Source organism: Vombatus ursinus, unplaced genomic scaffold, assembly GCF_900497805.2.
Source record: "Vombatus ursinus unplaced genomic scaffold, bare-nosed wombat genome assembly UNPS02014833.1, whole genome shotgun sequence".
NCBI lineage: Eukaryota > Metazoa > Chordata > Mammalia > Diprotodontia > Vombatidae > Vombatus > Vombatus ursinus.
Window position 1 is genome coordinate 5,274,127 of NW_020954611.1, and position 23,697 is coordinate 5,297,823.

Sequence of the window (23,697 nt, forward strand, 5' to 3'; positions counted from 1 at the left end):
TCTCTCTCTCTCTCTCTCTCTCTCTCTCTCTCTCTCTCTCTCTCTCTTCATTGTTGTAAGAGATGGCTTTCTGTGAGGAGGAGAAGGGAAGACTACATTGGGAAAAGTAAACAATATGAAAACAAAAGATATCAATAAACATTTACTCTAAAAAGAAAGTTGCCTGCAGGCAACAAGAGGTTATGTTTCTCACCCAGGGTCACTGAGGCACTTTGAACCTATGTTGTTTCAATTCTGAAGCCAGCTTGCTACCCACTACACCACCATCACCTCTCACCTTGAATATGGTAGAACCTTAATAAATTGTAGTTCAATGAATGGAAATCACCTACCCTGTTCCCCTTCATCCTCCCTTAAATCTTTACTCATTCTACTATGAATTAAAGTGGCCCATAAAAGAAAAAACTCAAAAGGTTATCCATGTGTAAGAAAAAAAAAGACAAGAGTAAACATTCAACATAATAAAGCAATTTATTAAACTATGGGGTCAGATACCACAATGGTTAACACATTCACTTTCTTACCATCTTTTTCAGCTTCTAAAAAAATTTGGAGAGTTGTGCTATAGTTTTTCTCCATTTTCTGAGTGATCACAATGAGCAGAGGGGTAGGGAGAAGGAATGGGTGATGGACTTGTATTTTCATTGGTATAAAGAACTTTCAGATGAAGAAATTCTGCTAATATAGACCAGCAACTTATAGTCATAGATTCCTACATGCAGCCCTGAGAGGTGAATGACTTGTGCAGGGTCACATAGCCATTATATGTGCCAGAGGAGGGGCCTGAACTCATCTTCCTGGCTCCAAGGCTGGCTCTCCATCCATTATGCCACACTACCCACCCACATAATCCCAAGGTAATTTAACTTTCTTATATGATGGATGTCATAGGATACACATAATAAATATGCATAATGGAGCTTACCTAGATCAAAATGCTAAAACACAATATAGAATCATAGAATTTTAGAATGAGAATGGATTTTAGAAATCAATTAATCCAATCTCCTTGTTTTACTGATTCAGAAACTGAGCCCCAGAAAAGTAAAATGACTCACTTAAGGTGACCCAGTGTGTTAACAGCAGATCCAGGATGACAGCCCAGAACTCTTAGTTCCCAGAACTGTGCTATTTCCATGCCATCATATACTAGACTAGAGTGCATTCCAATAAAGAAATTCTCCAACTTTCTTTCCAGAAGAGATAGCATGGTATAGTGAATAATGAGCTGACCTCAGAGGTAGGAAGATCAGAATTCAAGTCCCACTCTGACACACACTCTCTGTGTGACCCTGGGCAAATCATTTAACCTCTGAGTGCTCTAGACCATTCTTTAAGACTACAGGTTGTAGAAAATGTGACAACCTGCATTGGTAGAGAGTGTTCCCATCTGGGAGTTCCCTATACCAATTAAATCACAAATAGAATTCTGACCCCATATCTTTCCCAAAGAATGCTGGTTTTAGAGTCAGAAGATCTAAGAGTGAATGCCCTCTATGAGACATTACCTCTTTTCACCTATCACCCCACAGAATGTCAGTTCCTTGAATGTCAATACCTTTGGAATCATAGTACAGCATAATTGATTAAAAATACCCTTTGGGTGACTAATTCTCCTCTCTGAGCCTCAGTTTCCTTACCAATAAAAAGAAAGATTTAGGCTTTAAAGTATGTTCCAGCTCTTTGTTCTATGACTCATTGAACATAATGAATTAGGTGACTAAGTAATAATACCAGAGAGTATGGTTCATCAGCATTCACAGTGCTTGCAACACTCTGTCTGGCTCAATCCCTCCAGGTCTAGTGCACTGGGCTTAATCTTGCCAGCATGAGAAGCTTCTATTCAGCTATGGAAGGTATTTTCAGGAAAACCTCAAACCAAGCAAAAATGTAAAATTCTCTTCCTAAAACCTTCAGGATATGAAACCTTACCCTTCAATACCATACTACTCAGTGATTCCTACTGTGTTTTACTTGTATTTTAAATGCATGCCTGAACCTACAAAATGAAAAGTCCAGATGAGAAATAATGCCCCAGACTGTCCTTCCCTAGCAGCTGGACAGTCAGTAAATATTTTCCCACAGATGGGAAAAGTCAGCTACATAAAAGCAGATAGTGAAGTGCTAAGCAGCAGAGTCAGGTAGAAATGTCTAGACCATCAACAAATGACAGTTTTCAAGAAAACTGTCACTCTACCACTCACCACTGTGAGCAAAAGTCCTAGAATTTGTCCAACTGCCCAAACACTCTTTTTGGATTTTTTCCCACATTAAGCATTGGAATAAACACAATAAGAACAATGGTGAATCTTCACTTCCCTTTATAGGGGAGCTACAGGATGATCATTGGAAGTCATAAATCCCTGCATCTTAAGAAGGGAAGATGACAACTTTCTTTTCAACTTTTTCCATTAGACACTTATCTCTATAAGACCATCTCATAACTATTGGGGGGGGAGACAGAGAGACAGACAGAGAGATTGAGAGAGAGAGAGAGAGAGAGAGAGAGAGAGAGAGAGAGAGAGAATGATTGAAGTGTTCAGAAAAAATAAAAGGAAAGAGGCAGAGAAAATCTGTAACGGTTGACCTTCTTCTGAACCACAGTTTTCTCATTTGTGAAATGAGCAGGTGGATTAGATGAGCCGTAAAGTATCTTCCAGTTAAGTCAGTTAGAAGGAAGGAAAGGAGGGAATCCTTATAATAGTTTATGGTTACCCAGCAATTTTTGGGAATCCATGATCTTATTTGATCATCAGGGCAACCCTATAAGACAAGTCATGCAAGTATCATTACTCTCCTCTCATAGGAAAGGAAATTGAAACTCAGGAAATGGAAACTCAGAGAGCTCAAAAAACTTGACTGTGATCTTATATGAAGTCAGTGTCAGAGCCAGAACTCAAAGCAAAGGCTTCTCACTCCTAGTGCAGGGCTCCTTCTGCTACACCCCACTGGAGAAAGGAAGGGAAGGAGTCAGAAAAAGAAAAATGAAAAGTTACATCTTGGCCCACAGGACAATACACTGCATTGGTTGTGATTTCACCTCATCACCTGGCTCATATGAAGTGCAGCCTCTGATTGATACAGTTCTAGCAAAAAGTAAACCTGATGAAGACAAGGAGAACAGCTATAATAACATGTAACATTTTCATTTGAATTGAAGGAAATGAAAGTTTTCATAATTTATATGTATATATGTATTTAATTATTTTTAAATGCATTCTTATAAAATCAATCTCATTTTAAGATCAAAGCCTATATTGGGACTAATATGGCACTTTAGCTGTAACAAAGATCTACCAGTGTGTTTAACATTTGTTCTTCTCTCACCAAGAGATAGAAAATGCAAGTGCTTTTTGCTTTTAGGAAAATGTAATGTTTTTTCTTCTTTACCACAGTAAAGGTATGTCAATTTATACATTTATTATTTCAATAATGTGAGTACTTCTCCATTCCATATTGATTGCCATCTTGGGCAATTCTTATCCAGAATATTCAATAAATCCTCTAATCCAGGTATAAATGTACAGCAGACAGCTGGAATCTCAGAACTAGAGACTGAGATTAAGAGAATGACTGAATATAGGGATATTTGCATAACTATAATAATTGAAGCCGTAGAATTACAAGAAGTCTCCAAGTAAGAGACTGGAGAACTTAAAAATGGGGAAAAAAGAAGACAAGGGATAGAGTTGTGAGGGTCATTAGGAAAAAGGAAGAGGAAGATAAAACAGCAAAGGAGACTGAGAAGGGGTGATCAAACAGCTAAGAAGAAGATCAGGACAGAGAAGTACATGAAAGCTAAGGAAACAATATCAAGAGACAAGTGGTCAACAAAACCAAATGTGACATAAAAGACTGGAGGAAAGGCATTTTATTGATCACAGGTGACCTTGGAGTGAGCAGCTTCAATACAGTAACAGGGATGGAAGCCAAATTGAGTTAAGGAATGAAGAGATAGTACAAAAGCAGTTAACACTGAGTACAGATTACTCTTTTTAGAAGCTTAGGAGTGAATAAAAGAAAAGAATTATCACATGAAAGTGTTTTTATCATTGCTATTTTGTCAATTTTAGGGCATGGCATACCTAAAAATATTTGTAGGCAGAAGGGAAAGAGTAAATTGAAAGACTGAGATTGAAGATTGAGCTACCCTAAGCAATTACTGATGAAGCAACATCTTAGAGGGGACAAGAAAAAGATTGCTTTAAGACCAAAAATGGAAAAGTTAGCTTTAATAAGTAGGTAGGCTAGCTCATCCTGTGAGACTATAGGTAAGGACACATAGATCAGTAAAGATATAAAGAGGTTGAGAAGTCTGAAGATGAAAGGAGATAAGGGAACACAATACAAAGGACCAGGTCATCTGCTCAATGGAGAGTAAGAGTCTAAGTTGGGAACTGAAGGAAATAGGTTTGGAAAAGTCACATTAAGAAATATGCTAGGGAGTAAATCAGAGATGGATAGGACTGGCATGTACCATTGAGAGTTCAAATAAGCCCAGCTGATAGTTTCTTTCCCTTTAAGGTTATTTTAAAAATCTATTCTCTATGCAACCTTCCATGATCTGACCTTAATAATGACTCTCCCCACAACCCCCCAGGACTCACCTACTCTGCTTTGTAACTCTCAACTGCAATAATTGTGATATTGTTACATCAATATTGTTCTCTTATCTCCCACATACATAGTGTGATTCTTGAGAGTAAGGACTAGGCCTTATCCGAACTTCCCCTAGGGGCCTGCCAAATTACTCTGCACACCACAGGCACTTAATAAATGCCTACTGTATCTGCTTTTACAATATTTCAAAGCCTCATCATCTGTGAGGATAGTCCCTGAATTCTTAAAAAGCAATGTTGGGGCAGCTAGGTGGCTCAGTGAACAGAGCTCTAGCCGTGGAGTCAGGAGGACCGGAGTTCAAATACAGCCTCAGACACTTAACACTTACTAGCTGTGTGACCTGAGCAAGTCACTTAATCCCAATCACCTCACTAAGAAAAAGAAAAAAAGCAATGTCACTGAGCTACAAGCTCTGGTATGTTCCATCAAGCATGGAAGATGTTGAATTCTGGCAACTGAGTTTGTCTATTGTCCTAGAACCACACTAACACTAAGTGGAGAGAGGCTGTTCTGGGTCAAGCCTGACACAGGCCAATGTGATGATAGAGACTTAGGTCTAGAACAAAATGAGACATTCATAGACCATATATTCAGCAAAGACAAGCACTGGTCCAGCAGGACACAGCTCTCTTTTCTCAATATGGGGACTCAGGCAAGAAGGTACGCACATAGCAGTCTGTCAAGTCTGAGGAGTGCTAAACATTCTGTGGACCAAATGAATCTTAAAATATTGTCACTGCCTTTTAAAGGAAGAACTACCCTAGCTTATGTGGCATGGATTTTCTAGTCTTATTTTTCAGTCCTGCTCAGACCCCCTTCATTTCCACAATGATGTTGAAAAATTAGTGAAAAGAAAAGAAAATGTTCTAAGAATCACAGTTTTTAGGGCAGTGAGTCCCAACTTTTTAGTTACATTAACCCCTTACAGGGCAGCTAGATGGCACAGTGGACAGATTTAAGTAATCAGCAAGTAGTCAGGAATCAGAAAGACTCATCTTTATGAGTTCAAATCTAGCCTCAGATACTTACTAGCTGTGAGCCTATAGGCAAGTCACTTAACCCTGTCTGCTTCCATTTCCTCATCTGGAGAAGGAAATTGCAAACCACTCCAGTATTTTTGCTAAGAAAACACCAAATGGGGTCACAAAGAGTCTGACAGGACTGAAATGACTTAACAACAACAATAAACCCCTTGAAACAACAACAACAACAACAAAATGTGTTGTGATCAGGGTAACTTAATATACCACTCATATTATTTTAGAATTGTTCATTAAGTGCCTGCTACAATGATAACAATCGTGACAATTTCATTTCACTGCAGAAACAAACTTACAATACTTCAAACAAGCACATGCTTGTCTCAGGACAAATATGTTTGTAACATAATTAGGCAGTTATTTGCTGCTCAAGGTCTCATTAAAGAATTTTAGCAAGAACCACTAAATGGTAACCATTGTCCTAGACCACATACAGACATTAATTTAACTGTCAGTACTGTAGATGTTAACATCTCTGTCCAAAAGACAATAAGTTGATAGTATCCTGAAAGAACTGAACCAAGTACACATTCTTGCTATAAATTAAATCAGAAGTTAATGAAATTGCAGCTAAATGGAGGGAAAGCTTACTATTTTTCCTCAGAGGTGAGAAGAAAGGATCGGGCCTGGTTGGTTCCATCCTTTGCAAAGAAGGAACAAGAAATATCTAACACTTGGTTCTAGTACTGAGTTGTGCTCGTGATGCACACGAACAAAAAAGATCATTCATAAGGTCCCTGCCAATATCTCTTACAGATGATAAAGTAGGGAAATGTGATGATGAACTTGACAAGAGTCCTCAAATCAAGGCAACACAGACTATAATTTGGTGACTTCAATGGAAAGTTGGGTACAGAAGAAAATAGTAGGAAAATGTTGAAAAAAGTAGGCTGGGATTAGGAAATGAAAGAAGATAAAAGTTTGGGGATTATTCAAAAGCCTCATGCCTATAGTTTCTTCTATAATTGAGTCAGAAAGTGCTGAACACAGCAAGTATTGCCCAAAGAGAATAACAGAAGAAGAAGGAGGAGAAGAAGGAGGAGGAGGAGGAGGAGAAGAAGGAGAAGGAGGAAAAGGAGGAGGAGAAAGAAGTGGAGAAGGAAGAGGAAGAGGAGGAGGAAAGAGGAAGAAAGAAAGAAAAAGAAAGAAAGAAACAGAAAGAAAGAGGAGGAAGAAAAAAGAAAGAAAGAAAGAAAGAGGAGGCAGGAGGAAGGAAAGAAAGAAGGAAGGAAGGAAAGAAAGAAAGGAAGGAAGAAAGAAAGAATAAGAGGAGGAAGGAAAGAAAGAAAGAAAGAGAAGGAAGGAAGGAAAGAAAGAAAGAGAAGGAAGGAAGGAAAGAAAGAAAGAGGAGGAAGGAAGGAAAGAAAGGAATTAACTCTATCCTTGATAGGAAGCAGCTGGTTTCTGATGTAGGCATCTTTTCAGAGTCAGCTGTCTAGGTGCTGCAAGATCATCAGCTGGTTAGAGTAAAGGTCAAAAAGAGAAGAAAGGATATTAGATACAATGTGCCAATACCAAATTAGAAGAAAGGATAAAGATACAATGTGCCAATACCAAAGCTACAACCCTAGTTATTTACAGAAACCTGTCACTTCAGGCCATGCTACTGGAAACACTTGCTATGAACATTCTCCTGATAATTTAGAAGTCATGTTAAAGAATAATCCTTTTCCTAAACATGGAAACTCGGTCTTCTCCATTTTCTCCATTTGTATGTACAGTATGACTTCCATGGGTGGGTTGATCATCAGCCTTTTCACTGGCTGTCCTTCATGGCTGAATTGTTCTCCCTCCACACTTCCAGGTCTTAGCTTCCTTCAAGACTCGGCTCAAATCTCACCTTCTTCAGAAGGCCTTTCTTGTTTCCCTGACTACTTTCCTTCTGATATTACCTCTAATACTATAACCTCATATACATACATATATATATATGTGCGTGTGTGTGTGTGTACACATACATACATACATATACATGTAGATATATATTCTTATAGTATATGTAATTTATACATATAAATTTTATATGTACACATATAATTATGCTGTGTGTATATATATATAAAAGTATGGGTATACATACATTATTTATGTGTGTATATATGTATGCATACATATATACACATACATATACACAATATGTGCACAGTTGTTTGCATATTGTCTCCTCCATTTAGAATATGAACTCCTTGAGGAAAGGGGCTGTTTTTGCCTCTCTTTGTGTACACAATGCTTAGCACATAGTAGGTACTTAATAAATACCAGTGATTATTTAAGAAGTCCTTTCCTTTATGAAGTAGTTTTGGAACTGGTAGTATGGCCATTTCAAGGTACTTGCATTCTCCTGGAAGCTCTGTCTAATATAGGTTTGTCTAGGAGATCTTGATTTATATTTGCTTTTACTCACTCTGTAGGAGCCTTCAGGATTTTTGCCTCAACAGGGCATTCCATATTCAACCTAGATAGTGCCAATATAATCAAAACTCTCTCTTTGCCATTCCAATCCCCACCCCCATCCCTAGTCACCTGATTCAAGAGAAAACAATTTTCCTTCTGGAGCCTAAAGATCAGACCCTGTGAGTCAAAACATAAAGCAACTTGAGGATACAGCATGGGTTAAAAGTATAGCAAGCCCTTCTAACCACCACAGCACAAAAGAATTCTGTTTACAAGCAAGTTTGTTCAAACAACAACTCTTTTTGGTGTCTGGCCCTCCACCCACTCCAGCTCAGTGACAACACAGTACCAAAGGCAAAACTGCTGTGGGATTGGAAATAATTCTGGGCTCAGGCACACAAACAAACATGGCAAGCCGCCCACCTGCGAAAGTCCCTGAAATCAAGAGTGTACAGCTGGATGGATAAGCAGGGACTTATTCAAATGCAGCAACTTCTCTGCAGGCAACAGGGAGATGCTAAGCATTCTGTGCTCATAAAGCAGGCACAATCCCAACAGAACAAGAGCTAGAGCCTAAAATCTACATGGAGGACCATGGTCCTAAACCCAGGACAGAATACTTGTCTAGTCTCCTGCTCCATTGTCTATAGTTTTAAGGGATTCTTCTTCAAAAGGGTAGTGGAGGGGAAGAGAATGGGCTAGTTATATATCTATATGCTCCTCCTCTTCCCCACCACACCATAAAATAAAGTTCAAGCCCTGGAGGTCTTTGGCAGCTTCAGATGGTTCAGTGTTTGTTATATTTTTAATCAATGGGCATGACTCTAAAGAAGATTCACTACCATATGTCTTGATGCTCCCACAGGGCAGCTATGACATTCTCTACTCAGGACTCTTAACTTGAAGGTGGCCTTCTGGTATTATAGCTCATGAGATCCCTCCTCCTAGGTTATGAATTGATATTAACCAGAATTTAATTAGATTTTAGAAATAGGTATTTACTATGGAAGTATAACTGGCATAAAACATTCTTCTGCTCAAAAGTCTGAGACATGCTCTCCAGTCACTACAGAGAGGGTCCAGGAATTAGTGGAATCAAGCTTAGGAAGCACACTTGGAAAAGTGAAGTCATTTTGCTAGAGGTCTCAAACACAGTGTAGCTATTCTGCAAGGATCCTTGTAGAGCCTTGAATCTACCTTTCCTCATAGCCTCCAGTCTATCCTTGGCTCTTGATGCAGATGCTGCTATCAGCTGCTGTCCCAGAGACACTGATGGCATGCCAATGTGTTGTTGTTGAGTCATTTCAGTCATGTCTGACTCTTTGTGACCCCATTTGGGGTTTTCTTGGCTAAGATACTGGAATGGTTTGCCATTTCCTTCTCCAGCTCATTTTACAGATGAGGAAATTGAGGCAAATAGGGTAAAGTGACTTGCCCAAGGTCACACAGCTAGTAAACATCTGAATCTGGATTTGAACTCACAAAGATGGGTCTTCCTGACTCCAGACTTGGTGCTTTATCCACTGAGCCACCTAGCTACCCCTACCTGTCTAAATCCTCTAGTCCTCAGAAGATCAAAAGGTCCTCCAAAGTTCATGCGGTCCTTCTCTAGACAAGGGAAGGAGAAGAGAGAAGAGACCAAGGCCCTGGGCAAAGTGTTTTTCTTCCCACCTTATTCCTCAAGTGATTCCTTCTCTGGGGCTTAGCTGGAAGTTTTTATGTGCTACCAGACACTCAGATACTTGAATCTCTCAGTCTTGAGTAGGTCACTATTATATAGACCATGATAGGGTGTGAGCAAACTTCTTCAACCAATTTGAACACATTTCCTATACAACGCTCTAATCTAATGGCTTCCAAAGGCATCTAAATTGATCAAGGACTTTTTCCATATTGAGGCTAAAGCCTATGACTAATTGATAAAGAAATGTTATAACCTGCTTAAGGTATCAGGGCACTGCATATTGACACTCACTTTAAGGGCCCTTGGTGACTGATTGACTCAGCCCCACTCTCACAAAAAGAAGCTGCAGGAAAAGTTCTTGTCCTCAAGCAGTTTACATATATAAATCAAAACCTATGTGATGGATAGAAGGTGGCTTTAGAGTTGAAGGCACTAGTTGCCAGGGGGATCAGGTGAAGCCTTCTGAAGAAGTGGTGCTTGAAGTGAGTCTCAAAATCAGGGATTCTAAGACAAGGAAATTAGGAGGAAAAGTATTGTATGCACAGGAGACATCCAGTGCACAGACATTAGGATAGGAGATGGAGCAGTACATGTGAGGAACAGCAAATAATCTCACCATACTCATCTACAGAGCTTCAAGACATGCAAAACACTCTACATGTGATTTTACTGGATCCTTACAATAACCTGTGAGGTCAGGGCTATTATCACTCATTTTAAAATGAAGAAACCATCTTGGGGCGGGGGAGGGGCGAGATGGGGTGAAAATTTGGAACTCAAAATCTTGTGGAAGTAAATGTTGAAAACAAAAAAAAAATAAAAATAACCATTACAAATAAAATAAAATAAAATAAAATAAAATGAAAGGCTGAGTAACTTGCCCGGGGTCACGAAGGTAGTTAGTATCTGAGAGAGAATTCAAATTCGGGTCTTCCTGACTCCAAGGCCAATATTCCATCTGCTATGTCACCAAGCTGCCAATATGCAGGCCAGTAGACTAGATACTTAATAAGTGCTTGTAGATCAGTTGAAGGATGGTGGCATCCTACCTCACCTTTAAGGCCTGATCCAAATGACATCTCCTCTGGAGAGCTTTCCCTGATCTCCCTCCTCAGGCAGAATTTATCTATCCATCATCTAAATTCAAAATACTTATGCTCCACATTCATTTCTTTAATATGTACTATAATCCATGTATGCATTTTAGCTCCCTCACAGAAGTATAAGCTCCAAGAAGACAAACTTTGTAGCTGTTCTAGCACCTAACACTTTGTGTTTAGCACATAGAATGACTGAATGTCTTGACATTGTCATCAATTTTATCGTCCAAGGGGAGTATTAGAAATAAACAAAAGTTTATTTTTAATTAGGTAAAAGGTCAAAGCCTTAACTTAGGGAATGGCATGAACAACAAATTGAGTCCCAGAATTTTAGAGTTGTTGAGAACCACGAAGAGCATGTAATCCAACCCATAGTTGAACAAGAATCCCCAATTTTATTCCAATCAGTATTAATCAGTTTGATATGATTCCATAGGGGTTGTGATTATAAGTTCTACATATGACGCTCCAGAGCTGTGAACTGCAGACTCTAAATTCACTTGCTTGTTCATAGGAAGCTAACTAGAAGAATTCCACTCTTGTTTTTGCCTTGTTATGGCGACCATGCCCAGTATAGTGGAGGTGACTCAATGACAGGGGTGAAGGGCAAGGTGATTCTATATTCTTAGTTTGCTCCATCTATATTGTCTAGATATCAAGCACTATAAAAACTAAGGCCTCTGATGACAGAAGCAGGAGTAATAAGTAGAAATGGTAGGGAGGGAGAGTTAAATTTTTATATAATAAAGGGAAACTTCCCAGCAAATAAAGTAAGGTATTCAAGAATGCAACATCCTGTCTCGGAAAGTAGCAGACCCTACCTCACTGAGGCTCTTCAAACAAACCCTACATGGTTACCTCTCTGGTATATTATGGAAGAGATCCTTGATTAGGCCTTTTAGGTTCCTTTCAAATCTGAAAGTCTGTGCTTCTGAGTTAAATTTGGGCCAGAGTGATCACTGGAGAAAAAAAGGGATAAATTATTAGCTTTGGGAGTCCTGATCTAAAATGTGCTTCTACAGGTGAAGCTTCTGTGATTAAAAAGAAAATGCCCATGTTTGCAACAATGGAATCATCCTGCTGCTATGAAAAACAAACTGGTAAATTTGAACTACAGCCCGTTGGCACTCACCAGGGTAATTTGGCCAAAAAATACCAAATAGTTCTTTAGAATCTCTAAGGACAGAGCCCATGGGGCCTTGCCACATTCCTCTCCAGCAAAGAAAAACTCAACTGTCTGGACATACTGATGTAGGGCTCTTCCCAATGACTTCTAGGAAACAATAAGTATAAACTTTCCCTCCCACTCTGAACCACTGCCAATGCAATTTAGGATGTGTAAGGCAGTATCTCTGACTACACCAGGAGTCATCCTGATTTAAGAAAGTTTAAGGGGAGTCCTGGTTTAAGAAGAATTATCTTCTGAAATTTACTAGTTATTGAGAGACCAGTGCAATTAGATACCACTACAAGAAGATGGTTTTTCCCCGCTTTATGAGCAATGGTTCCTAGAAACCTGATGTATGTGTAGCCTGTGACACCAAAAAGCCATTTGTCTCTCACCCAATTCTACTTTTCAACAGTTTGTCATAATACTTTCCCAAGATACTAACACAAGAAAGGGAGTCTGGCAATATTTTGGATGTGCTAAACTAGAATATGTAATGCTTGGATATCTGGCATAAGATGGGATAATATTTTTGTATAAAATCTTGTTGATTCTTTTATTTTTATTTATTTATTATTTTAGTATCTTGACCTTAGTCTTTATGGATAAAAGGAAATCATTTTTGAGGCTGACACTGATTGCTTAATAATGGCTCAGGGTCAAAGAAAGAGCATCCACACAAAATCAGTCTGCAGTAATCACTAGAAGCTCAGATTGTTAGAGCAAGAAGGAATCTCAAGATATCATCTAGTCCAACCTTCTCATTTTATAGATTAAGGAACTAAGGTACATAGCAGAGAAGTAATTTATCCAGAGTCACAGACTAAATCACTGGGGGAGCTGGAACTACAATTCAGGTCCATTATGACCTTTTCAACTTCACCATTCTGAATTTCAATCTATTAGCTTGAGATTCAAGCTAGCCAAGTTGGGGCTTCAGAAAAACCTAGCTAGGGGTAGAATTAAAAATAGAAAGTCAGAAATTACCAAATGGTACACAAAACGTGATACCGGACTCTATAAGGTTTTGATAAGGCACCATCTCTGCTATCACAGAAAGGGGTATAACATTAACACTGGAAAATGTAAAATAAGATATGCTAAGTGCATTAAGAATGTGAGCCCTAAATTCAAGGTGATATTGGAGTAGAATGGGAGCTCATTGACTAGAGAAGGAGTTTGGGGAAGGTTTGATGGAGCAGATGGTACTTGAGTCAGGGTTTAAAAGGATAGAAGGCAAATGTTCACAGAGTAGCAAACTGTTAGGCTCCCAATACAGGATTTTAAACCATTAAAATAGAGTTTTAACTTATCATGGGAGCATCATGTGGCCTTTGTTTTGGGCTGTGGTCTACTAAAATTTTAGTGGTGCTTTGAGCTCCCAAAATTCCATAAACACAAGACTGTGTGGTCCTCCGCTGCTCTTTCCAATCAAGCTAAGAATTAACTTCCCACTTGCCATTAAAATGTCCAATAAATGTAATGAAATAGCATCCCATTGGTCTGGAAAGGTTAACAAATGGAATATTCTGGTTACTTGAGGATTATTATGTGTGGCATACACATAATAATTTTCAAAGACTTGGATAGAAATGCTTAATGTTAAAACTACACCACATACTTTAATACTTTGTAAATAATTTCGGGATTTCAGTGTATTGCAAGGACTTGGGGTCACCATTCACCCAACCAGTATTTATTAAACTTCCAACATATGCAAAGCCCTGTACTAATTTGATGATTACAGAATATCAGTAGACTCATAAATTTAAAGCAAGAAAGGACCTTAGAAATCACTTAACCTAACTCTCATTTAAGAGATAAGGAAACTGAGGGCCAAAAATTTTAAGTGATCTGCCCAAGATCACACATCTAGGAAGTAGGTGAGCCAAGACTTAAAAACTCAGGTCCTCCAATTCCAAGACAAGCATTCTTTTTCATTATATTAGTTTAGAAATCACTTTCCTCAAAACATTAAAGCATGCTTCCCTACCTGGCCTGTAGGCAGAGGAAGTACAGCTGAAGAAACTGAGTCTCAGAGAGAGACAGAAAGTTGCCCAAAGTTACACTGCTTAGTGACTGAGTATAGATTTGCCATCAAGTGTCATGACTAGAGTCTGGTGCTATCATTTTATAATAACATAGATTAAAATTCCATGACTTTATTAGATACAAAGGCTTTTAAAGGTCATCTAATCCACTCTTCCTCCCCATATAGAAAAATACCCTCTATTAGATACAGACAGACAGACAGACAGATAGATAGATGGATAGATGGATGGATGGATGGATTGATAGACAGATGATAGATGGATATCCCTAAAAGATGATCATCCAACTCCTCTGTAGACATTTCTAGTGACAGAGTACTCACTCCACATTATTCTGCATGTAGCTTGTTTGCACATAGTTGTTTACATGTTGTCTCCCACTTTAGAGTATGAGCTCCTTAAGGGCAGGGACTGTCCTTTCTTTATAGTTCCAGCTCCTGGCATATGACAGGCACTTAATAGATGTTTACTAACTAACTCACCATAGAATTAGGCAATGAAATTTCCTGTAACTTCTGGCAATTGGTTTTATACCCTTAAGTGATGAAAAGTAAGGCTAATTCTTCTACCACGATACACCTCCCACCCCTCAAAAATGTGGACAGCTCCCATATTCCCCATCTTCTTTTCTCCAGACTGAACATTCCTGACATTTTCTACTGTTCTTCATTTCGTAGTTTTGTATCTCCTCCTCCTCCTGGTCACCATCTTCTATGTGTACTACAATTTTTCAGTGTTCATGCTCAAGATATGGCCCGCTAGAGCAAACCACGACATTCCAGATTTCATCTGACCAGCCTGGGGAACACAAAAAGAGGAAACGTGGAAAGTGTCTTCAACTACTCAGAAGTCTGACTATTATGTGGGAGGTTATCAAACTCCAATCCCCAAAGAGGAGAACTAGGACCAGAAAAGGAGAGAGGTATACAGAGGCAAATTTCAGCTCAATACAAAGAAAGAACTTTTTTAAACACTGAGAGCAGTCTGGAAATGCTTTACAACAAATACTTGCTGATTTGAACTGAAATTACTGAACATGAAGATTTTGCAGACTTCCCAATAACAACTGTGACTGATTAGTGTCTGACTTGATAGAAAATAAGCTCCTCTTCACTGGAAGTAGTCAAGAAGAGGCTAGATGATCATTCCTTAGGGGTGCTGTAGAGAAGACTCATATATCAAGCAGAAGGTTGGGCAAGTGGACCCCTAAGTTTTTTTTCCAACTCCAGGATTTTATTATTTATACTATGTGGGCTGGCACTTAAATAAAATAGAACAAAAGCAGATTAATTGATGGTTTCCTGTATTTAGTCCTTCCCTTCCTTCAAGAATCAATTCAGAGGCCACCTCCTCCAGGAAGTCTTTCTTGACCCTTCAATTGAAAATGATCTCTCCCTCCTTAAATGTTTGATAGCATTTTGCCCGTACTTCTCCTTTGTCCTCATCTCCTTTCTCCTTGTATCTTAGTTGTTTGTGTATATCGTTTTGCTATATTGGACTGTAAATTCCTTCATCCTGTGTCCTGTTTATCAGAACAGTACTTTGCAGACAGTGACCATTTAACAAGTATTTATGAACTGAACTGTCTCTCCCAAGAAGAACTCTGTGTGGGCCTCCTTCTAGTCTCCTCTTCAAATCCTCACTGCTTTAGCACAGGGCTAAACAGAAAAATCCCTGTCAACTTAAAGATGGCACAGTACAAAGAGTGCTGGGTTTGGGATCAGAAGTCCTCGGTTTGAATCCTGGTTTTTCAAGACACTAAATCTCTCTCTGGGATCTCAATTCTTGAATTCCTTTAAAATGAAAGAATTGGACTAGGTGATCCCAGTTCAACCCGAGTGCCCTTTCTAGTGAAAGGTCCTTTTTAGTTCTAATTGTATGATCCACTAAACAAAGCTTTGGATTCCCCCTCCCCCATTCTCTCAGTGACACAAGTAATTAAAACAGTGTCACCTTCTCTGATCTTAGTGTACCACACATATTTCCCAAATACATAAACCTGAGACCTTGCTTTTCAAATCTGTGTTACCCACAAGACCTTTTCTACAAACTGCAAGTATGACCAGAACATAAAGGCAAACATTTACAAAGATTGCGACTCCATATTAAAGTTTGGGGTTTGTTTGTTTGTTTGTTTTCCCATGTGATACTTTTGCCTGATATTCATGAATAAATTTTAAACTGAGAAAGCAAGGAAAGCCTCTTTCATGCCTGATGCAGTAGCAGAAACAGTAGAGAGACCAGAGTTAATAGTCTCAGCTCTGCCATGAACACACTCAGCTACCAGTGAGTCCCTTCTTCTCTCTAGACCTCAGTTTTCAGATCTATAAAATGAGGGGTTGAATTAGATCCTTTTCTGCTAGAAAATTCTGTGATTCTGACAATACTCCAAAAATCAAGCATGTAAACAACTCTGTTGTATCATAATAGCCTTGTCAGACTAGGCCCCTTCTCCTAGACGGAACAGATTGAGGGGAAGAGAAGGGTGAAGGAGTTCCAAGGGGCAGGAAGAGTGCACGCAGCAATAGCAAGTGATGAGTCTGTGCGTGAAGTCCCTGAACGCCAAAGGAACTATACCAATCAAACACTGTTCATCCTTATCTAGCCAACTCATGCTTAACACATTCAAAGGTATCTGGATCTGCTTATCTCAGATCAGAACATTTGAAAAGGACACCAGCTCCTTTCATCATTGTGGGTATAAACTAGTGCCAGCCCCAATCACGAGGGGCCACTTGGAATTACCCCACCTTCTGGGCAAGGCTGATTTCCCATATTGATTACATGTGCTGCTTCATTTTCAAGGACTAGACCAAGACTGAGACTTGTCCTAAGGATCAAAGGAAAGAGCTATGGGTGTTTGGCCTGGAGAAGACTTAACACTCATTCTTGGGTATTCCTCTAACTTGCTCTTGCAAGGTGGATTCCCAGAGGGTTGCTACTTCAGGCTCTAAGGGTCTTAGTGGGTCCAAGCTCTTAAAGTTATATAGCTCATGAGCCCCTACTAATGTGCATCTCAAAGCTAGGTAGTGTTGTGGGTAGAGCTGGAGCACTGAACCTGTTGTCACCTGGAAGCTGAGCTGAAATCCCACCTGATACTTACTAGCTGTGTGACCCTAGAAAAGTCACTTAACCACTGTCTGCCTCAGTTTCCTTATCTGTAAAATAGGGGTAATAATGATAATAGTACCTACTTCCCAACCTACTTGATGTGAGGATAGAAATACGATAATATTTGTAAAGTATTTTATAAAGCCTAAGGTGATATGTAAATGCTAGCTGTTATTACTGTTATTCAGCTTAATTGAGAGTGCTATATACATATCAGGGCTTAACCAGAGGGCATTCTCAATGACATTATTCTCTCTGGGATTATTCAAGGAACTTATTCACACTTCATGACGGAATCACCTGGTGTGGTTGAAATTTTACAGTTTGCTTAACTCCTTTAAGTGACTCCTTTTCTGTAATTAAGACCTAGGCTTTCAAGAACTGATTTGTAAGTTTCTCCCCATTAAGCATTTGCTGTCTCTAGAAAATCAACTAGGGTGAATTTTGGCAAAGTCTGTTCACAAAAAATCTAGAAATCAACATTCTATTATGGAAATGCAGGCCTACCATTGCTAGTGGGTCTGGGATTGCACTCACTTCCAAATGGTTATACAATTTTGTCAAGTAGAGATCATTTTACAAAATTTTCATAGGTTACCACCTGTCTTGGTACTTGCAAAAACTTTCTACAACCCAAAAAAAAAAAATAAGAGAAAGGGAAAGAAACCCATTTCCTGAAAAGATGCATGGAAAACTCACAAGGTTGGAAAAGAAGAGGCCTTGGAAAACCATATAGAGCTAGAAGATGATGAATTCAGCTAGAGGCAGCTCTTACAAAAGGGAAGGGGCAGGACTCTAGGGCTAAGGCTGGTTGTGGTTTCCCTCACAAAATACTGGGGCAGGTTGTAAGTTGCTACACAAACTATATACTCCTGGCAAAAATCTTATATTTCCTTTCCTGTGTTCTCCTGAGTTGTAGCCTGAAACATTTTTGGTTTACAGTACATGGGAAGTCTATTTGCCTTTTCTTAAACTAGAAAATTACTTTGTCCTTATAAACAGTGTTGAAAACTGGACTTTGATATACTTATGGAAATGCAGTTGGGAGAAACATTGAGGGTGGTGGAAAATATTCCCATCAAATCAAGAGAAATAGATATAACACTAAGGTGTTTTGCCAGTATACTATCTCTGGTTGGGAGCTCAGAACTTTAAAAAATAGAATTACTGATACCTTGATACAACTTCCCAAAGCAGAGAATGAATATTGATTAATACAGAGAAACACACCCAAGCAATGATTCAGTTGGAAGAAGGGAACAAATAGAAATATTTCAACAATTCTGCTCACCTTCCAAGTCCCACACAGCCACCCACAGGCCCCTCTACCAGGAGATGAGATATAATAGCCATGTTCAAGGATATGCAGGGTTTCCATAAGCAAGAGGGATTGGACTGTTTATGTCTGGCCACAGAGGATATAGAACTAAAAACAATGAATAGAAGTACATTTGTCATTATTAAAATTTTTTTTCCAAAAATTAGAGACATCCATAAGTAGCATGGAATGACTTAGAATATAATGGGTTCCTTTTGTTCTGTTTCTTCTCTCACAATAAGACTAATGTGGAAATATGTTTAATATGATTGCATATGTATAACCTATATTAGATTGCTTACTATCTAGGGGAGTGGGGGTGAGAGGGAAGGAAAAAAGTTTGTAACTTAAAATCTTATAAAAAATGAATGTTGAAAACTATCTTTACATGTAATTGGAAAAAAAGAAAATACTATTTACAAAGAAAGAAAATAATGGGTTCTATATTTGGGGTCTTCAAGCTGAAGCCCAATGACTACTTGTCAAGCATGTTTTAATAGACATTCATCTGGGAGCTGCCTAGATTCCTTCTTGCTCTCAAATTCTATGATTCCAGGAATCTAGGAGTGACAGTAAAGTGAAGTATACTTAAAACTTCTTTCCTTGTATACTCTTTGAATGTGAGAGTGTCAATAGTAGATATCAATACACCAGGTAGTTAACAGTAGAGTGTGAAGCTGTCTCTGGTCCATGAGATCCCAAACCAGATTAGCAAAACATTATAAGCCACCACAAACCTTGTAGATAAGGTGAATGCAGACTTGCTCTGCCAACTTCTAAAAACCAGAGTTAGAAGACCATCTCTTAAATTCTGTAATTTAAGATAAATCAAGGACAAATAGTAAGGCAACCTATTTCAACTCAATTCAACAGATATTCATTAAATTCTTATTGTGGATACTAAGGTCCTAACTTAGACAATGGAGATACAAAGAAGAAAAACCACAGAACCTCTGCCCTCAAAGAGTTTGCAATCTATTAGGGAGATGTGGCATATATAAATACAATGCAAGCTGACCAATGAGAAAGTGTATGAGAAGGAACAAACGGGTAACCTAAGAAATTAGAGAAGTATCAGTTTTAGGCTGAAGGAAGTGGTAGAAATTGGGGAAAGCATTATAGAAATGGATATTTGACCCAGACCTTGAAGGAGGAAATGGATATCAGTATTGACTAAATATGGAAGGAGTTTTGTTTCAGATACGGGGGGGAAATGATCATAGGGAAAAGAGGAAAGGGGATTAAGGAACATCTAGTGTTCCTTTATGCCTGAAGTGCATAGGGCCATGAAATCAGCTGAGAAGCATGTTGTGGAGCCAAAATGTCTTGAATGTGAGACTTATGACTTTTCATGTAATTCAGCCCATAGGAGTCTCAGAGTCAGAAGAGACTTCAGAGGTCATAGGGTCCCATCAATACCTAATCAGGAGTCCCTTCCATCAATGCCTGAGCAGGAGTCCCTTCTCAATATCTCCAACAAGTGTTCAACCAGACAGTGTTTGGACACTTCAGAAGGAGGAAACTCTCTCCACCCCAATCTCCCTTTTGAGCATATCTAATTGGTAGAATGATTAACTTTATAGTAAAAAGAATTCTACCTCTGCATTTTCTGCCTCCCTCCTCCCATTGCTCCTAGATTTGCTTTTGAGGGACAAGTAGAACAAATCTACTCACTCTTCTCCAGAACAACCCCTTAAATACTTGAAGACAATTTTAAGTCTCTACCAAATCTTTACTTCTCCAGACTAAGCATCCTCTGTGCTTCGGCCAGCCCTAGGACATGATCTTAAGGCCCTTTGAGTTCCTACTTGCTCTCTTCTGGACACATTCCACTCCATAAATATCCTTTTTAAAATGTGACTCTTGCCAACATCATACTCCAGATGTCCATCTCATCAAGGTACTGTGCATTTGGATTATCACCTCCCTTGTTCTGGACACTATGCTTCTATTAGTGTTGCCTAAATAGCTATTTTCCCCCATTAATATTCTTTCTTTGCTGCCATATCTCATTTGTTGACAACCGTGCCCATATCCATTATCTCCCAAGAAAATTAAAATGGTTAATACATTAAAATATACCCTTTTGGTACATTAAGTAATTTGAATCTCACAAAAGTCCTAGGAGGTAGGAAACACACACACAATTTACAGATGAAAAAACTGAGGGTCATAGTGGTTAAATGAATTGGCCAAGATTATAAAGTCTTAATAAGTGGTAGAGCAAGGACTAGACCCCAGATACTCTAATTCCAAATCAAAGCCAGGCTAATTCTACAGCTAGAATAATGCCTCACTTAGAATAAAATGGTACTGATGGCAAGCTGACTATTAATAATAGCATTTATATAGCATTTTAAGGTTTGCAAAGCACTTTACAAATATTATCTCACTTGAACCCAGGGAGGTAAATGCTATTATTACCCCATATTACAGAAGAATAAACTGAGGCAGAGAGGTAAAGAGACTTGCCAGGGGTCACACACTTGTAAGTGTATGAGACAGGAGTCAATTCAGATCTTCCTGACTCCATTCCAGCACTAAGCCACTTAACTGCCTTAATGAACCCAGGATGAAAATCTTTACTGCTCCTCCCACCACCACTATCCCAAATACCTCATCTTGGGATGCCCCTGCTATTACTCTAGAGATTTTCATAAGATTCCTTGGAATTAAAATAGACATTCCCGATGGGGGTGGAGTCTGGGGAGAGGAGAAGCTGCTAAGAGATTGTCTCATTAAAACTTCAAGTCCCTTTTTCTGGAAGCCTTTCTAGTGAAATCAAAGCGTAACTCCTCCCAAACAAATATGAAGTTCAATCAAGACAAAACCATAACTTTGCAAGCAATAGCAAAGTCTTTCCTGGGGCGTTTTGAAACTCTGGTATCTAGGAACGCAGTTCTCTTATTGCACTCTGCAGCATGTAAGTCCCAAAACAAGAGGGAAAGAAAACATTTGCTGAAACTGAAGAGTCAGGTTTAATTACTGGATTTCTGTGAATAGCTAGCTCTGGTGAGACCTGATGGTGGTGATAAAAAATACCCAAGAACTTCCCAGAAGTTTAGTCTTTAGAAGAAAGATCTCGTCAGCATCCTTCATTATACTAATCCCTTCTCATTAATGGTTGAGGCGCAGGAGAAAATAGAGGTTTGCAGGAGCTGGAGGAGGGAAATGAGAGAGTTACCTGGAGGCGTCTCAAGCATCAGTTTTTCTTTCTTGGCTTTCTTCTGCTTTAACTCTTTTTTGGCTGGCTTGAGTTTAGGGGGCTGCCGCCTCTCTTCGGGGCGCCCCAGTTGCTCCGCTTCCTCTCTGGGCTGCTCTGTGGCAGTCTCCTCTTCGGGTTCCGGGAGGGCATGGTAATGATCTCGGTTCAGGATCTCCTGGATATAATAATCCTGATCTGCGAGGGTTCTCCCCTGAGCCACTTCCCCGATGAAAGTCAGGCTCAGTACCCAGAGGGCGAGCCCCAGAGGGGATGCCCAAGCGTCCCTTGCCCTCATTCTCAAATTCGCCTCCTCTCTTCCTACACTCACTTAAAAAGGCAAAGTAAAGCAAACCAAAACTTTCCCAACGCCCCCCCACCAGCCCACCCTGATCCCAAACTCTGCAGACAGGGAGCGAGGGGTACCAGACTGCCTTGGGAGCCGGGGAAGCCCAAAACTCTCGGCGCGAGGGACGCACTGGGAGCTGGGTCCCGCCGGCGACCAAGGCTCCGGTCTGCCCACTGTGGGACAAGTTTACGCAAAACAGGCAGCGGGGAAAGTTGTGAGCGGGACAGCGGGAAGGAGCTGCCTTGGACTGAGACAGAGCCGGCGGGGCATGTGATTCTGGCCTGGGCCAGGCAGGCAGAGGCGCGCACAAGGCGTGGAGAGAGGGGGCGGGGAGGGAGGCGAGGGGCCAGAGGATGGTGAAGGGCGGGGAAGCTGGCAGGGGGAAGGGGGGAGGGGCAGAGGAGCCAGGCCCAGTGGGGAATGGGGTGGGACCTCCTGGGCAGGTGTGCTGGAGGGGGACGCCCTCGCTGTCTCCGGGCCCTTGAGCAACTTCACCTTCGCAATAGCCCAAGGGAGAATCTCACTGAAGCTTAAAGTGAAATGGGGTAATGGAGTCCCCAGGTCTCGTAAATGAGAGAATGATTGACTGGGCTCTTGGCCCGAAAATCCCCCCTTGCCTGCCACCTAGAAGGCGGGAGTTTCTGGCTGGCACTGGCAAAATGGGAAGAAGAGAGAGTTGGGTTCGTTTGGGGAGTGAAAGGAGGGGGAAGGAAGAGGTCTGAGGCCAAGGTTGTTCTGCCTACCCCCGCTTCCACACCCTGCCCCTATTCTCCTTCTTCAGAAGCTTGGATTGGCCCAGCTCCACCAGGCGATCTGCCCGCTATCCCCATCACCTTACCAGCCATTCCTGGAAGTGAGCAAAAAAAGGGCCAACCTCCTTCCACCGACTGCAGAGACCTAGTCTTGCGCTGTTCTAAGGGAACACCTTAATGAGGCAGGTGATAGGGGCCTAGGTGGCTTAAATGAGATGTAAACTTTTGGAGTGCACTGGTAAATGTTTAACAACCTGCTGTGCACACAACATACTTTTAAGTTTAATCTTGGTTATTAATAATTTCTCTATCACTTTCTTAAGCCTACATAATCATCTAAACAAACACATGAATAAAGCAAGCAAGCAAACTCGGATTTGTACCCTTTGCCTATTTCTGAGATGGAAGTGTTCACAATGAAAAGTTAACATGCCTGTTAGAGTTGGCTCCAACACATCATATTCTGGAGTTGTATTACTTAGTATAATAATCCTCCTACGGTATACCTGAAACTGAGTTGTAAAGAAAAAAGTTGTAATACAATTTGTCTGCATTAGTAGTGCTCTTGGATAATGTTCCATTTGGGGATGCCCAGGTCCCAGTTTGAAGTGCTTTCTCTTTCCTTCCAGTTACTTATACTTTTATGTGCACTATAACTATTTCTAGGACCCCATTAGTACAGAATTACTGCACAGGGGCCTGTGTATTGGTATCATTAATAGCTATATCTTTAGCCCTTTCCCCTGTCTTAAGCTCCAGTTCTGATTTTCCTACTGCCTATGAGACATGGAACAGTCTGGAAAAAACTGTAAGGTCAAAAGATGTTGCCCAAAATACAGACCCTGATACTGTCTGTGTGAACTCAAGTAAACCACTCTATATAATAATAATAATAATAATAATAATAA

The 23,697-nt window shown here is 40.0% G+C and overlaps 1 protein-coding gene across 2 annotated transcripts in view; it reads right to left on the reverse strand.

The window, feature by feature from the left end:
• CPXM2 (carboxypeptidase X, M14 family member 2) overlaps positions 1 to 22,242 on the reverse strand; it is a 202,464-nt gene extending 180,222 nt beyond the window's left edge. Inside the window, exon 1 of one of the 2 annotated variants that reach the window (XM_027839844.1) lies at positions 21,671 to 22,242. In XM_027839844.1, the coding sequence (XP_027695645.1) occupies positions 21,671 to 21,986 (316 nt within the window). In that variant the 5' untranslated portion in view covers positions 21,987 to 22,242. The remainder of the gene's footprint in view (positions 1 to 21,670) is intronic. The other variant, XM_027839843.1, reaches the window with a different exon arrangement.
• Positions 22,243 to 23,697: the final 1,455 nt, after the last annotated feature.